The sequence below is a fragment of the Carassius auratus genome, chromosome 14 (genome assembly GCF_003368295.1).
Source record: "Carassius auratus strain Wakin chromosome 14, ASM336829v1, whole genome shotgun sequence".
Lineage (NCBI taxonomy): Eukaryota > Metazoa > Chordata > Actinopteri > Cypriniformes > Cyprinidae > Carassius > Carassius auratus.
This window is the reverse complement of record NC_039256.1, coordinates 12,863,261-12,879,367: the sequence shown is the minus strand read 5'-3', so window position 1 is coordinate 12,879,367 and position 16,107 is coordinate 12,863,261. Positions and strand designations below refer to the sequence as shown.

The window sequence follows — 16,107 nt, the reverse complement described above, 5'->3', positions numbered from 1 at the left end:
AGTAAGCAACAGAGGCTTCAGGACCGTCAACCAAAACTAGCAATTTACCATTCAGTCATGTAAACAAAGTACAGTCGATGGTTCATCGCTTAGAAATACAGCATGTGTGAGATGTCAAAATGTTTTTTTTTTTGGATTGGATGGTTGGTCAGAGCAGCTGATTTGTCAGCTTTGGAATTTGAGGTCTCTTACAGGTCCATAACACTAGAAAGTAACACTGTGGGATCATATTTGGATATATATATAATTAATATATAACAATATTTTCTTTCATTTAATGTTCAATCAACAGTAAAATGTTGTATAACCTATTTAAAAGACATTTTGTTTCCTTTTTGCTAGTTGTTGCTTCTATGAAAATGTCAGTCAACTGGCCTTTGTGATGTGTTGTACATTTATGTTCATTAATTGTTAATTTTACACACAGTCTCTTGGTCACAACCCTCGAGCAGAGCCCCGTAGCGTTTCTTCACATCCTCGTACATTGGGACAGGGTCGGTGAGTCCAGGCAAGGTCAAAGATTTCTCATTGAGTCGCACACCCATTCTAATCCCCTCCGGGCATTTATACAGCACTACCAGCAGGTTCGCAGCGTATGGCACAATGTTCCCACTTCTTAATATTCTCTTCTTCTGGGTTGCAAAGTTAGTTGAGCTGAGAGGGATATCATCCTTGAACAGATCCAGCAAGGAAAGGAGGGGTAACAGGGTCTCAGCATGGCCCACCTGCACTGTCACAGCCTCCGACAGAGCACCATCTGAACTGAGAGAGAGAGAGAGAGAGAGAGAGAGAAGATAAACAATAATACAGAATGAAACAGAGAAAACTGATGTATTAGATTAAAAAATTGGTATTTATCATTATGTTGGGGATAATTTGAATGTAATTGTATTCAATACAATTCAGCAAAAATCACAATAAGAAAATAATCAGAATAAAATCAATTCACATTTAATAGTATTAGTACATGCACATTACAAAAAAAATAGTGTTTTGTTTTTATAAACTGTGAATGTTCAAAAATGTACTGTAAATATTTTTTACATTTTAAACAATTGTGGCATAACACTTCTTCTACAGAAGCTCAAACAGTAGAGCATGTCGTGTGCACTGCCAAAGTCATAGGTTCAATTCTCAGTGAACTGAACATGCATGAAATAATTTTAAAATGTTTTCAATGCAGTGCGAGTTTCTTTCGATAAAAGTGTCTGCAACATGCATAAATGTAAATACAAATACCCTCTGAAGGGGGTTGAGAAACTTATTTCAGGTCTGTGCAGCTGCCTTTAACTGTGTATACAATTGTAACTGTGACCACAAACACAATAATTATAATATTACTTTTGTATGCATATTTCAAAATGTGTGTCGACACTTCAGAGGAATTATCATGACCCTAAATGAGAAAAAAAGTCACAAAATACATAAGTATCTGTCTAGGTACTTATACGTCACTTATACGAGGGTTTCTCCCTCCCTAATGTGATCTTTGAAAGAAAAAATTTGAAAAATATATACAGCACATACACGTCAGGCTACACATCAATGTCCTTAAACTGAGACCAATGAAACAAACACAAAGGGAATTGTGAACAGGGAGTTCACCACTAATCTTGAATATATTGCACAGGAGTACCAGCAATAAACACTTCCTGTTGTGCAGTCATTCATAAAACACACTGACCATAAATGAGCCTGAGCAGCATTTTCTGAATGTGTAGGTCAAAGTTATTACCTCATAAACATTTAAAAGCTGATGAATCCTGAATAAACACAAACGTACACTGCAAATAGGTCAACCAGTTAGGCGACACAAGCAGAGGGAGGGTGTTTTGTTAATGGTGATGTCAGCACAAAGTAGTATTATGAAGAGTTTTAGCAAACACTATTTAAATATACACTAGACCGACGTGTTTGACTGTTGTGCTTGTGTCTTGCAGCTCGCGCATGACATGGCATTTTACAAACATAATGCTAAAGTAAAAGTAGTTGAATATTTAGTGAATTCCAAAAACACACCCTAACCATAATGTACTTTGAGACTTCTTAGTGTTTAAAATTCATTTTTAATGTTGTCCAACAAAATATAACATATGACTGTTTTACAGTTTTTCTTTGCAGATAAAACATCTGCAAACAGATTTCTTCAATACACAGCTGTAGGGTGATACTTAGAGACGTCTAGGCTGAAAGATTGCTTGGTTGTCATGGATAGGATGTCTCAAATGGACTTGTTTGGTCAAAAATGTACAGTTGTAGAATATACTCACTTGGTCTTATATAGCAGTTACATTATTCTGATGTCAAGAAGCGAGTTTTTAAATAACTTGTACCCTGGAAAAAGATGCTTAGGCTTTTATCACACAGCACATGTCTGAATATCATAGACAAGAATTTAGATGTGTCAGGGACGTTCACATCATATCAGCCTACACTATTTTAGTAACTAATGGAGTAAAATTTTTATTTCCTTCTTGTCTGATGCTATTAGCTACTTAAAGATCTATTTAGTTATGATGAGCATCAAAAAGGGGGGAAAAGCCAGATAAACATCAAGAAAAAACCTGTTTTGTTGGATTTCTGGAAATAGCTAGAGATGGTTATATTATGGTTCCGTAAACACTGCATAGAACTTCTGTAAATATTTGTGTGTGTGTGTGTGTACAGAACATAATTCAAAAGTAAAAGCTGAACTGACAACCAAATTTAGCTGACGTGTGTATTTGGCCAACTGCATTTGAAACCTGTATGGCCATCTTTCCACCATCAAACATAAAAAGAGATGTTTAGCGCATTGTTCAAGCCGCTCTTTTCATATTTGGAAACCAATTAATGACTACAAGCTTTCAAGCTCAAAAAAAGCAAGCTATAAGTATAAACAATTTGATAGTATGAATGAAATTTAGTGTCATACTTTCAGAAGTATGGCAAAAGTATCTCAGCAAATAAAGTTACATGAAGTAAAAGGGTAAATGAATATTCTCAAATGAAGGAATGGCCAAATGTATACATGTAAATATAAGGACATATATACTTATTTGTGGATACACTCAACCTTCTAGTTTTATGACACACATCTTCCTCACACCCAAGTTTGCTTAACTTTTGGTATGGTATTCAAACATAGAAAAGGGTGTTTAACAGACCCAAGAGAATGATGAATAGGAGGATTACTGGTTATTACACAAGAGAAGTATATCACTCTAGTACCGGTTCAGATGCTGTGTATTCAGGGTAATGTGGCGTGTAATGGCTCTGTGTGTGAAGTGGGCTGTGGGTGTGAGGTCATATTTGTGGTATGATGCTAGTTAGGCTACATATTTAACAGGAAACATTGTTTTTAGTTTTTTTTTGCATTTTTGACTGCGCTCAAATAGATATGTGTGCATTTTCTGGTCACCAGCATACTCCATCACCTTACAAGACAGAACACAGTGCCTTCAAACACCTACAGGTACATATGACCTCTCACCGGTGTGCAACAATATTCAGACATTATTAGAGTAGAACTCTGAATTTCAAATCTCAATTGGTCTAGACTCAGTTTCTTCTAAAAACATACACTATTATTCAAAACTTAGGGGTTGGTAAGATTTTAAAAAGGTTTTTGATTTATTTATGTAGTATCTTATCCTTACCAAGGCTGCATTAAAAAAACAATAAAAACAGTAATAGTGTGAAATATTATTACAATTTAAACTAATATTTTTTTCCAGTGATGACAAAGCTGAATATTCAGTTGCCACTTCTCCAGTCATCAGTGTCAAATGATCCTCAGAAATCATTCTAAAATGCTGCTTTGGTGCTTAATAACATTTATTTATTTTTTTGTTTGCATTTTTGCGTTTGCAACTGCGCTCAAATAGATATTTTACTGGTTGTCTTTCTGGCTCCATTCACACATAGTATTCAGGATTGAAAATTATGTTTGTTATAAGGTTTAACATTCAGTAGCAGGAATGAATGAATTAAACAATGACAGACGGTGACAGAAAAGGAGGTTGACATGTAACATTATTAGTGACTGACGACAAAGAACAACCGAAACATGTGTCTCATGTTGGGGCTTCACTAAGCCCTTTTAAGGGGCCTTCCGTCTTCTTTAAAACCTCATATGGCAAGTTTTGGCTCCTCCCTGTCTTTAAGTCAGCATTATTCAGCATTTTCTTCAGTCTGCAGAGGTGCAGCGTTAGCGCCGGAAGCAGAGGACAAGATGTGTGCATTTACTGATAGATTGTTACGATATCTGCATCTGTGCACTGCTTTGTCATAAATGGAGTTTACATGAGGTGATGCGGGAGCAATACAAGACAGCAATTGAGTTGATACAAAGAAAGATTTTAGATGTTATCTGAACAGCATTTGTGAATCTAAGCTGATTTTACAAAAGAACTGTGAAAAGCTGTGATAGCAAATCATGAAAATAATTTGATGTCACTTGAAATTAACTGAAGTGGTAAATTGATAGATTCATGTGCTCTTTGTATCAACTCAAATTGCTGTCTTGTATTGCTCCCGCATCACCTCATGTAAACTCCATTTATGACAAAGCAATGCACAGATACTAACGCTGCACCTCTGCAGACTGAAGAAAATGCTGAATAATGCTGACTTAAAGACGGGGAGGAGCCAAAACTTGCCATATGAGGTTTTAAAGAAGACGGAAAGGCCCCTTAAAAGGGCTTAGTGAAGCCCCAACATGAGACACATGTTTCGGTTGTTCTTTGTCGTCAGTCACTAATAATGTTACATGTCAACCTCCTTTTCTGTCACCGTCTGTCATTGTTTAATTCATTCATTCATGCTACTGAATGTTAAACCTTATAACAAACATAATTTTCAATCCTGAATACTATGTGTGAATGGAGCCAGAAAGACAACCAGTAAAATATCTATTTGAGCGCAGTTGCAAACGCAAAAATGCAAACAAAAACAAAATAAATGTTATTAAGCACCAAAGCAGCATTTTAGAATGATTTCTGAGGATCATTTGACACTGATGACTGGAGAAGTGGCAGCTGAATATTCAGCTTTGTCATCACTGGAAAAAAATATTATAGTTATTTTAAATTTTAATAATATTTCACACTATTACTGTTTTTATTGTATTTTTAATTCAGCCTTGGTAAGGATAAGAAACTACATAAATGAATAAAAAACCTTTTTAAAATCTTACCAACCCCTAAGTTTTGAATAATAGTGTATGTTTTTAGAAGAAACTGAGTCTAGACCAATTGAGATTTGAAAATGCACACATATCTATTTGACTATATATATATATATATATATATATATATATACACACACACACACACACACACACACACACACACACACACACGTTTGTTTAATCATCTGAGCTCCCTAATACTGAAATTGTCCCTAATCTTAAGTCATATAATACCATTTTAAAAACTGGGTTTAGTAAGATTCCGATTTCATTTAAATGGTATCCTTTTAAATTTTTATATTCATCAAAGAATCCTGAAAAAAAATATTTATAGCAGCATAATTGTTTTAAACATAAATAAGAAGGTTTCTTGAGCACCAAATCAGCTATTTACAATGATTTCTGAAGACACATGTTACACTGAAGACTGAAGTAATGGCTGAAAATTCAGCTTTGCCACCACAGGAATATATTACATATTTAAATATGTTAAAATATAAAAACATTAATAATAGATTCAAATTGTAATAATACTTAATAATTAAATAATTAAATACTTAATAATACTAAATGTAATATCACTGTTTTTACACTATTTTGCCAAATGCAGCCTTGGTGACCTTGATTGCATATAAGAAATATAAGTTATTTTGTTTATATAGCTCATATAAATTGAATTTGTTTCTAAAATTCCCTTGAAAAGAGTTAAGAAAGAGTTTTGCAACCAACTCTTTCTCCCTTCAGCTCTTGTGAATTGGTTTCTAAAGGCTGGTTCACACGGCAGGATAATTAGGCCGATTTTAGCCCCGATTCACCCCTTCCGACAATCTTAGGATGCTCCGATTATCGTAAAATAATCTGATCAAATATTCCTGCCGTGTGTGGTGTGTTAAGACTGCTCTCCTCTGCTCGGAAGAACCTTCGGAACCGCTCTGATCTCAAATCAGGGATATCCAACATGTTGGATTTATTTGGCCCGATTTCTTCTCGTGTGTGGTGTCCCCCGAGGACAAACAATCACGCAGCCTGTGGACTGTGGCGTGTAGCCAATCAGAAAGCGAGGTGACGAGGCGGTGAGGAAGTACCAGGAAACAAAATCAAAACAGCCGGCGTATATAATATAACAAATATAACAAATACAAATAAAGTCGATGGGCATAACTACATCCACAACTGCAGTCCACCAGAGTACATGGAAACGAATATATGAACGTTTATTTCAACGGTAATTAATCTGTGTAGTATGTAACAACATTTCTATGAGATAAAACAACAACTTCCATATCATGATGTAGCAAGTATAGTCCATGCTCGCATTGTCTCCACCTCACCAACACCTTTTCTTGTTTCTCTTATTTATTTTTTTCCGTTAAAAACAAAGCACAAACTATGGCCACTGCATCCTCTTCGTTCGCCATGTTTGTTTAATCTGAAGTCACGTTTGATCTCGAGGGATTTTGCGAGATTTCCCGTCTGACCTGGGAATGCTCGGGAGTCAAATCGGTTCGTGTGTGATGTGTTGATATTGCCGTGTGGCTGCACACCACACACTGAACGACCAAAACTGTTAGACCCGTGATTTTTTATCGCCGTGTGTGGGGTCTCTCAAGTTTGGAAAATCGGCCGACAATTTTAAAATCGTCCCGTGTGAACCAGGCCTTAGCTGAAAGACTAAACAGAGACACAGGGTGAAACGGACATTCCCATGACACCCTCGCAGCTAAATTCCACTAGCTTTTTAAACTCCAGTGCTGTCTGTTGATCTTATTCAATTACTTCTCAGCCATAATAACTGATACTGCTGTGAAAGAAGGTATCAGATTCTATTCTTTCTCAGAAAGGAGAGCTGGTCCCTGCCTCTTTCGTGGGACAATAAAATCCCTCAAGACCATTGTGAAACAAGAATAAAGAGTATTAACTTAAGAAACAGAAGCACAATGGCAAGTAAATATAGATGGATTTTAGAATAAAATAGAAAATGTGTTAGATTTTTCTTATATGCATTATATAAAAACTAGAGAGATGTCACTGCTCTTACTTGATCTGATCTACAACTTGGTCAAGACGATGGAAAAGATCATGGAAGAGGATGCAGCTAGACTTGCTGTTGATATCATGCCCATAGGTTCGCTTCCAGTATTGTTTCAGGTCAGCAGCATACTCCATCACCTTAAAAAACAGAACACAGTACCTTCAAACATCTACAGGTACACATGACCTCTAACCGCTGTGCAACAATATATTTAGACATTATTAGAGTAGAATTCTGAATTTCAAATCTCAGTTGGTCTAAAAATAAAAGGTTATTTTCAAAACATACACTACCATTCAAAAGCTGTAAGATTTTAAAAAGGATAATTAATTAATTAATTAATTAATTTATGTAGTCTCTTATGCTTACCAAGGCTGCATTAAAAATTCAGTAAAAACAGTAATACTGTGAAATATTATAACAATTTAAAATAACCGTTTTATATTTTATTCCTGTGATGGCAAAGATGAATAATCAGCTGCCACTTCTCCAGTCATCAGTGTCAAATGATCCTCAGAAATCATTCTAAAATGCTGCTTTGGTGATCAATAAACATTTCTTATTATTATCAATGCTGAAAACTGCTGTGCTGCTTAATATTTTTTGTGAAAACCGTGATGAATGAAAGTTCGGTACAGCATTAATAATATATATATATAACTTTTACATTTAGCAGACGCTTTATCCGAAGCGACATACAGTGCATTCAAGCTAGGCCTATACATTATTTACCAGTATATGTGTTCCCTGGGAATCAAACCCATGACCTTTTCCGCTGCTTACACAATGCACTACCCCTGAGCCACAGGAATAACATAAATTTTTAACTTTTTCATTTACTCATTAGTTAACATGAAATAACAATCACTGCATTTATCACTACAGTCTAAAGCGAAAGTATATAAAAACATTGTGTACTGTTTTTATTCTTATAAATTAAATAACCATGTTTGTAAATGTCTCCTTATATCTTCTTATTAAGTTAAAACACATCATTAAAATTTTTTTGTGCCTCTCCATTTTTTTTATGCTCCTTGGCAAAAAGGTAAGCATTAAGTACATATGTATACTATATGTAAGAATTGTTTTTGTTTCAGCAGAACTGCGCTGTTCCAGTACCTGTGCATCTGCCTCGTCAAACAACTGGCACCAGGCTGTGTTCAGATCATGGATAGCAAACTCATATGCACACAGAAAGAAAGCTGCTTCCACTGAATCTGTGAAGCAAAATAAATATTAAGACAATGTGTCATTTGCTAATGCATTAGACAGTAGACCAAATTACACAGTAAATTGTACATTTCTTCATGTAATGTTTTTTTTGTTATGTCTTGATATTTGATAAAAATGTGTACATAGCAATATTTTTGCACTTTCACTGCCATCTAATGGTCATACCAAAGACTGCAGAAATTATTTCCCTCTCTCACTATCTCTCACTCACTGTTTGTGCATTGATATACAACTGCTGACCGCAGCAGATCAAGAGAGCAGCCCTGACCTCTAAACTCTTTAAGTAAATCTTGCTTCATCGACTGTGGAATGGTTTTCTTGCTTTTGTGCTTCTCATTCCCAAATGTTCCCATCTTAATTCTGATCTTGAGAGTAAAAGAACTGCAAAATAGAAGTATTTTAACCTCATAAGGATACATATTTCAACAGGTCAATCCGAAAAGGTGCTGGAATTGAAAATAAAAATAACTGAATGTGTGTGTGTCTGCTGAAAAAGAAAACTTTGCATGCAGATTTTTTTCTGTGGCTATCTAACATATGCAGTGTTGTGGGTAACGCGTTACAAAGTAACGCGTTAGAGTACTCTAATTACTTTTTTCCTGAAATGTGTAACTTAACGCGTTAGTTTCGTGCGTAAGTAATCAGTAACTTCGTTATTTTTTTAAAAAAGTAATCCGTTATTTTAAGGAAAGGAAAATCCCGACTGCAACCTGCTTTTTGTCAGACAGTAGTCCTAGGTCTACTGTGCCACCTGCGGATGTATCAGCGGAGCCGAAGCTCTGTGATCGTAAAGTCAATGGCTGTGATGCGTCTGTGCCCTGCGCCTGAACCTGTGTGTGTGTGGGTTTTTTTTTTTTTTTTTCGAACTCCCGGCAAGATAGCAGAGAGGACAGCGTTTGGTTTATGGAAGTACGCACATTATTTTCAATTTGTCAACGAAAAAGAAAAGAACATAACGGTAAAATGCACACTGCGTTGGTGAAAAGCTTCCGTCGACCGCCAAAAATTCTACCTCAAATTTAACGCTACGTTTTAATCACTACTTTGAAGAGTAAATGTAAGAGGACTGTGTTAAAGCGAATTTAGGCTTGTGACTGTGAGTGACACTTTAATAATAATTAAAGCTGCAAGCAGCGATGAACGGGCCCTCGCACCCGGGCTCACCGGCAGTAAGTGGCTTTAGTAAGATATGTGAACGGTGAGAAATATGCATTTAAACTCAGAAATATAAGTGGAATATGTCAAAGTTTATTCCATATATCTGCCAATTTTCCTGTTGTAAGCAGGTGGCGCTGTCATTATAATGGAATATTGGCCTTCAGATGTGTTCAGGCCAGGACTCTTATCGAACATGTGAAGTTTAGGGAAGATTGAACATTTAATGCCTGAGTTACAACAACTTCTCTTCCGATGGCGAGACATCAAATTTTGTCATGGCGCCATGGACACACCCTTTAACAAAATCTCAAGATCTCCACAATTTAACATTGCAAAGAACTTTAGATTAGACTGACCAAAATAAAATTTGGATGTCATAAAATTTCTTGGAGTAGTTATTTGCAGTGTAAAACATTGACACTTCCTGCTGCCAGCAGGTGGCGCTATGACTATGACTGAATATGGGCATGTAGATCTGTTAAGGGCAGAAGTCTTATCTAACGTGAAGTTTGAGGCAGATTGGACATTGTATGTCTGAGTTACAGCAGCTTCCTTTTTCATGGCGAAACATCGAAATTTGTCAGGCCGCCATGGACACGCCCTTTAACGAAACCTCAAGATCTTCGCAATTAAACATCGCAAAGGGCTTAAGATTACACTGACCAAGTTTGGTGTTTATCTGAATAAATCTCTAGGAGGAGTTCGTTAAAGTATAACCCCTGAAAATGGCAAAAACTATGCCAATTTTGCAGAGAAAATTCTAAATAACCGACTTCCTGTTGGGATTCGGATTTCGTACCAAGAGACTTTTTTGTAGGTATTGGTGTGTTACATGTGTGTACCGATTTTTGTACATGTACGTGAAACATAGCTCGAGGCGCACTCCATTGAAAGTGCATATGCACTCCGTTGAAAGTGTATAGGTGGCGCTATCGAGCCATTTTGCCACACCCAATGGAATATTTGCCTTCATGTCTGTTCAGGCCAGGACCCTTATCACACATTTAAAGTTTGGGGAAGATCGGACATTTTATGCCTGAGTTATAACATATTTTATTCCCATGGCGAGAAATCGAATTTCGTCGCGGCGCCATGGACACGCCTTTTAACATAATCTCAAGATCTTCACAACTAAACATCACACAGGTCTTTAGATTAGACTGACCACAAAAAAGACATTGATGTCATAACATTTCTGGAAATAGTTTGTCGCAGTGTAAAATATGTCACTTCCTGTTGCCAATAGGTGGCGCTATGACTATAACTGAATATTGGCATGTAGATTTGTTCAGGTCAAGAGTCTTATCCAACATGTGTAGTTTGGGGCAGATTGGACATTGTATGTCTGAGTTACAGCAACTTCCTTTTTATGGCGAAACATCGAAATTTGTCAGGCCGCCATGGACACGCCCTTTAACGAAACCTCAAGTCCTTCGCAATTTAACATCGCAAATGGCTTTAGATTACACTGACCAAGTTTGGTGTTGATCTGAATAAATCTCTAGGAGGAGTTCATTAAAGTACAACCCCTGAAAATGGCAAAAACAGCACCAATTTTGCAGGGAAAATTCAAAATAACCGACTTCCTGTTGGGATCCGGATTTCGTACCAAGAGACTTTTTTGTAGGTATTGGAGTGTTACATGTGTGTACCAATTTTTGTACATGTACGTGAAACATAGCTCGAGGCGCACTCCGTTTAAAGTGTATACGCACTCCGTTGAAAGTGTATAGGTGGCGCTATCGAGCCATTTTGCCACACTCTATGGAATATTGGCCTTCAGATCTGTTTAGGCCAGGACCCTTATCACACATGTGAAGTTTGGGCAAGAACGGACATTTTATGCCTGAGTTATAACATCTTTTATTCCCGTGGCGAGACATTGAACTTCATCACGGCGCCATGGACACGCCTTTTAACAAAAATTCAAGATCTTCACAACTAAACATCACACAGGTCTTTAGATTAGACTGACCACAAAAAAGACATTGATGTCATAACATTTCTAGGAGTAGTTTGTCGCAGTGTAAAATATTTAACTTCCTGTTGCCAATAGGTGGCGCTATGACTATAACTGAATATTGGCATGTAGATCTGTTCAGGTCAAGAGTCTTATCCAACATTTGAAGTTTGGGGCAGATTGGACATTGTATGTCTGAGTTACAGCAACTTCCTTTTTCATGGCGAAACATCGAAATTTGTCAGGCCGCCATGGACCCGCCCTTTAACGAAACCTCAAGTCCTTCGCAATTTATTATTGCAAAGGGCTTTAGATTACACTGACCAAGTTTGGTATTGATCTGAATAAATCTCTAGGAGGAGTTCGTTAAAGTACAACCCCTGAAAATGGCAAAAACAACAGCAATTTTGAAGGGAAAATTCAAAATAACCGACTTCCTGTTGGGATCCGGATTTCGTACCAAGAGACTTTTTTGTAGGTATTGGAGTGTTACATGTGTGTACCAATTTTTGTACATGTACGTGAAACATAGCTCGAGGCGCACTCCGTTGAAAGTGTATAGGTGGCGCTATAGAGCCATTCTGCCACACCCGGTGGAATATTGGCCTGAAGATCTGTTCAGGCCAGGACTCTTATCACACATGTGAAGTTTGGGGAAGATCGGACATCTTATGCCTGAGTTATAACATCTTTTATTCGCATGGCGAGACATCGAACTTCGTCGCGGCGCCATGAACAAGCCTTTTAACGAAAACTCAAGATCTTCACAACTGAACATCGCACAGGCCTTTAGATTAGACTGACCACAAAAAAGACATTGATGTCATAAAATTTCTAGGAGTAGTTCGTCGCAGCGTAAAATATGTCACTTCCTGTTGCCAATAGGTGGTGCTATGACTATAAACTGAATATGGGCATGTCAATCTGTTCAGGTTCGGAGTCTCATCAAACATGTGAAGTTTGGGGCAGATTGTTCATTGTATGTGTGAGTTATAGCAACTTCATTTTTCATGGCGAATCATCGAAATTCGCCAGGCCGCCACGGACACGCCCTTCAACGAAAAGTCAGGATCTTCGCAATTTAACATCGCAAAGGCCTTTAGATTAGGCATACCAAATTTGGTGTTGATTTGAAGAACTCTCTAGGAGGAGTTCGTTAAAATACAACACATGGAAATGACCAAAATTACACAAAATATGCTCATAATATTAAAAATAACCGACTTCCTGTTGGGTTTAGAATTTCGCTCCAAGAGTCTTTTTTGTAGGTATTGGTGTGTTACATATGTGTGCCAATTTTCGTGCATGTACGTGAAACATAGCTGGAAGGCTGTTGATTTTCTTGGTATAGGTGGCGCTGTCGAGCCATTTTGCCACACCCTCTTCTGAATCCTATATCAGACGAAAATTTTCACCAGGTTTGACGAGTGTGCAAAGTTTCATGACTTTTTGAGCATGTTAAAGCCCTCAAAAATGCGATTCATTCGGGAGAAGAAGAAGAAGAAGAAGAAGAAGAATAATAATAATAAATATAGCTGCAAGCAGCGATGGCGGGCTCAAGCCACCAATGCCATCGCCACCCCGGTGGCATCAGGTAAACTGTGTCCAGCGGGCACATGCATTCACAATATCCCTCTGGCATTGAGGTTTTAAAGGATATGGCGGTTAAAGGGTTAATCCGAATCATCTAGACTTTAAAATCACATTCACAGAACAATATATATATATATATATATATATTTAGTAACACTTTACGATAAGATTTCATTTATAAACATTATGTTAACATGAACAATATTTATATAGCATTCATTCATGTCAGTTAATATTCCAAACTTAAACATTAAAACATTGTTTTATTGTGATTTTTTTCCAAGCACATTTTACCAATTCCAAACCATATCAATCTTAATAACTACCATTATTTTTTATTTAATCATTTATGAGTGCTATACAATAGTCCAGGAAAGCTGGAAGAGAAAAACTCCTTATATTCATGTGTGCAGAATCATTAGGCATGTTTTCTTTTACAAATGAAATGCGCTAAAAAAGAGTTTTAACTCAAACTGTTTTAACTCAAAGTCGAAAATTATGAAATACCCATGAGAAATATCAAACACACATGCAATGCAGAAATGGATAAGTTAAGACTTGACCATTGTACAAAAATGCTGACTGGGTCATGAGGTCAGAAAAGAAGAAGAAAAAAAAAACAGGTCAAGAAGAACTGACAAAAATAATTGCAAAATAATTAGGAATTAATGTGAAGATTAATTTTTAGTCAATTTTGCAAGACAGACTTTCAGGAAAGGAGGTGGAATAAAAATGAGCTCCTAAATCTTAATCCCGGATTCTGGAAGATATATTCCTCAAACCATCGGACAAGAGGAGGTGGTGCTGGTCCTTCACGAGTCACTCTAATCTGTTCTAGTGATGGGATTTATGGCTCTTTGAGGGGATCCGGATCTTCAAGATCCGTTCCTTTCAAAGAGCCGTTCAAAAGAACGGCTCTTTTGGCTCTTTTTAAATATTTAGTCAGTTTTAAGAAGCCAGCTTGGGGGCATCTCAGTTTATCCTGGAAATAATCACTGGGAGGAATGATGAGGTGAGATTTGTAGTCAAATAATTAAAACTCAGATATGACACACCAATACTTATGTTATTCATACAATACCTACTCACAAATAAACATCAAAAACAAAGCTGGCTGCAATTAATTTCTGTGCAAAACAGCTTTTACTACAAACACTTCCACACAAGAACATTGTTATCACATCACACAAGAACATTTTGATAGAAAACAAAAAAATATTTAAAGTAGATAAAATTAGAATAAATAAAATGGAAATGTCTACATACTACATACTATTACTACTGTAAACTTTGCAAATAGGACATCAGCCCCTTCAAGTCAATGAACAATAAGTGGGCTGCAATGAATGTCTGTGCAAAACAGCTTTTAGTGAAACATTTCTATACAAGAACAGTATCACAAAAGAACATTTTAATGTTTTTAAAAGAACAAGTTTTAAAATGAACACAAAATTCAATGTAAATAAATACATAGCAGTTCCTTACTTTATGGCTTTTTCTGCCTCTCTTTTTTTGTCCTTGGGCAAATTTAATATCATCACGCTGGGTGCGCCCCTCCCCCTATAACTGTTCTGTCTCGCGGAGGAGCTTATTTGAGTGCATCTGTGTGAAACACGCATAGGGAAAATGAATGACAGAAAGAACGGCTCCCCTCCAGCGCGACTCGGCTCCCATCGTTCATGTTTATGAGCCGTTCAAAAGAATCGGTTCGTTCGCGAATGTCACAACTCTAATCTGTTCATAAAGCATATATATAAAGTCTTAATATATAGTATTTCACAATACTTCATGGTATTCTAATTAAATCATTTTTTGGAATCTTTGATTTCTCAGAACCTGACACATTGTAATTCTGAGACTCCAGGAAAGTGGCAGTTCTGTAAAAATGTTGGCACTGGAGACTAAATGCTCCCTGATAGTTTCACACCTAATTCACTTAACACACACACACACACACACACACACACACACACATTACCCACAGTGACAGAGGGACAGAGTGACATCAGATGTATGATAGTTTTTTAATTTTCTATCATCCATATAGTGTTGTATAGTCATGAAACTATGCATATTTCCTCAGAATGACGTGTCTTCTATGTGTATATTTTTTGAAGTGTTTAGAAGCTGCACTTAAAAAAAATAAAAGACATTTACTGGTTACTTTTTTACTGCTATTTCAAAAAAATCACCATGACAAACCATTCAAGCTATTCAAAATTAATTTGCACCTGTTCTGTAAGATAAATTCTTTAAACAGTGGTAAAAGAGGATGTGGTGCTGATCCTTCAAGAGTCACTCAAAACGTATCTGTCCATAAAGCCTATAAAGAATTATTCTTAATATACGGTTCACAATACTTCAGCTTGTTATTCTAATTAAATGAGGGTCATTTTATCAGTAAAATACATAAAATACATATTATTTTCTTTGAAAGATTTCTATAAATGATTTAAATCATACTTGTTTCTACAATAATTATTCAAAAGTAATCCTATAGCACCATCTGGTGGCCATTATTGGTACTAAGAATTGCAAGCTTGATTTATATGTTATGATAGTTTATTTTTATGCTGGCTCTTGAAAATGATAAAGCTATGAAACTTACTGTGCTTCCTTCAAATGATGACTTCTACGTATATAAAAAATTATGAAGAGTTGTAATTAAAAATTTTAAAGATATAGTAAAATAACTATTGTATTTTTTTATGTTACTTTAATAAATCACTATGGCCACACCATTTAAGGTATCTTAAAACCATTCGCAATTTAACATCTTCAGTATATGGCTTCATGTTAAAACAGTTTGGTGTGAACTACTTGTGTCTTCTTGGAGGAGAATGAATTCATTTAAAGGCTGAGTTTATCATAAATCCACAATAACATTTCTGAGTTCTGTATCAATCTGTGTTGTTGTTTATTTATTTTAATTTTTTTATTTTTCATAGGAAGATACCCTTT

General features: G+C 36.3%; 1 protein-coding gene across 1 annotated transcript; it reads right to left on the bottom strand.

Moving 5' to 3' along the window:
• Window positions 1–21: 21 nt before the first annotated feature.
• On the bottom strand, window positions 22–8,435 carry LOC113113675 (multiple inositol polyphosphate phosphatase 1-like). The gene is made up of 3 exons (XM_026280066.1): window positions 8,322–8,435; window positions 7,209–7,339; window positions 22–762 (listed from the first exon to the last, which is right to left on the bottom strand). The coding sequence occupies exons 2-3, from the start codon at window positions 7,334–7,336 to the stop codon at window positions 405–407; spliced, it is 486 nt and encodes a 161-aa protein (XP_026135851.1). The 5' UTR covers window positions 7,337–7,339; window positions 8,322–8,435; the 3' UTR covers window positions 22–404.
• Window positions 8,436–16,107: the final 7,672 nt, after the last annotated feature.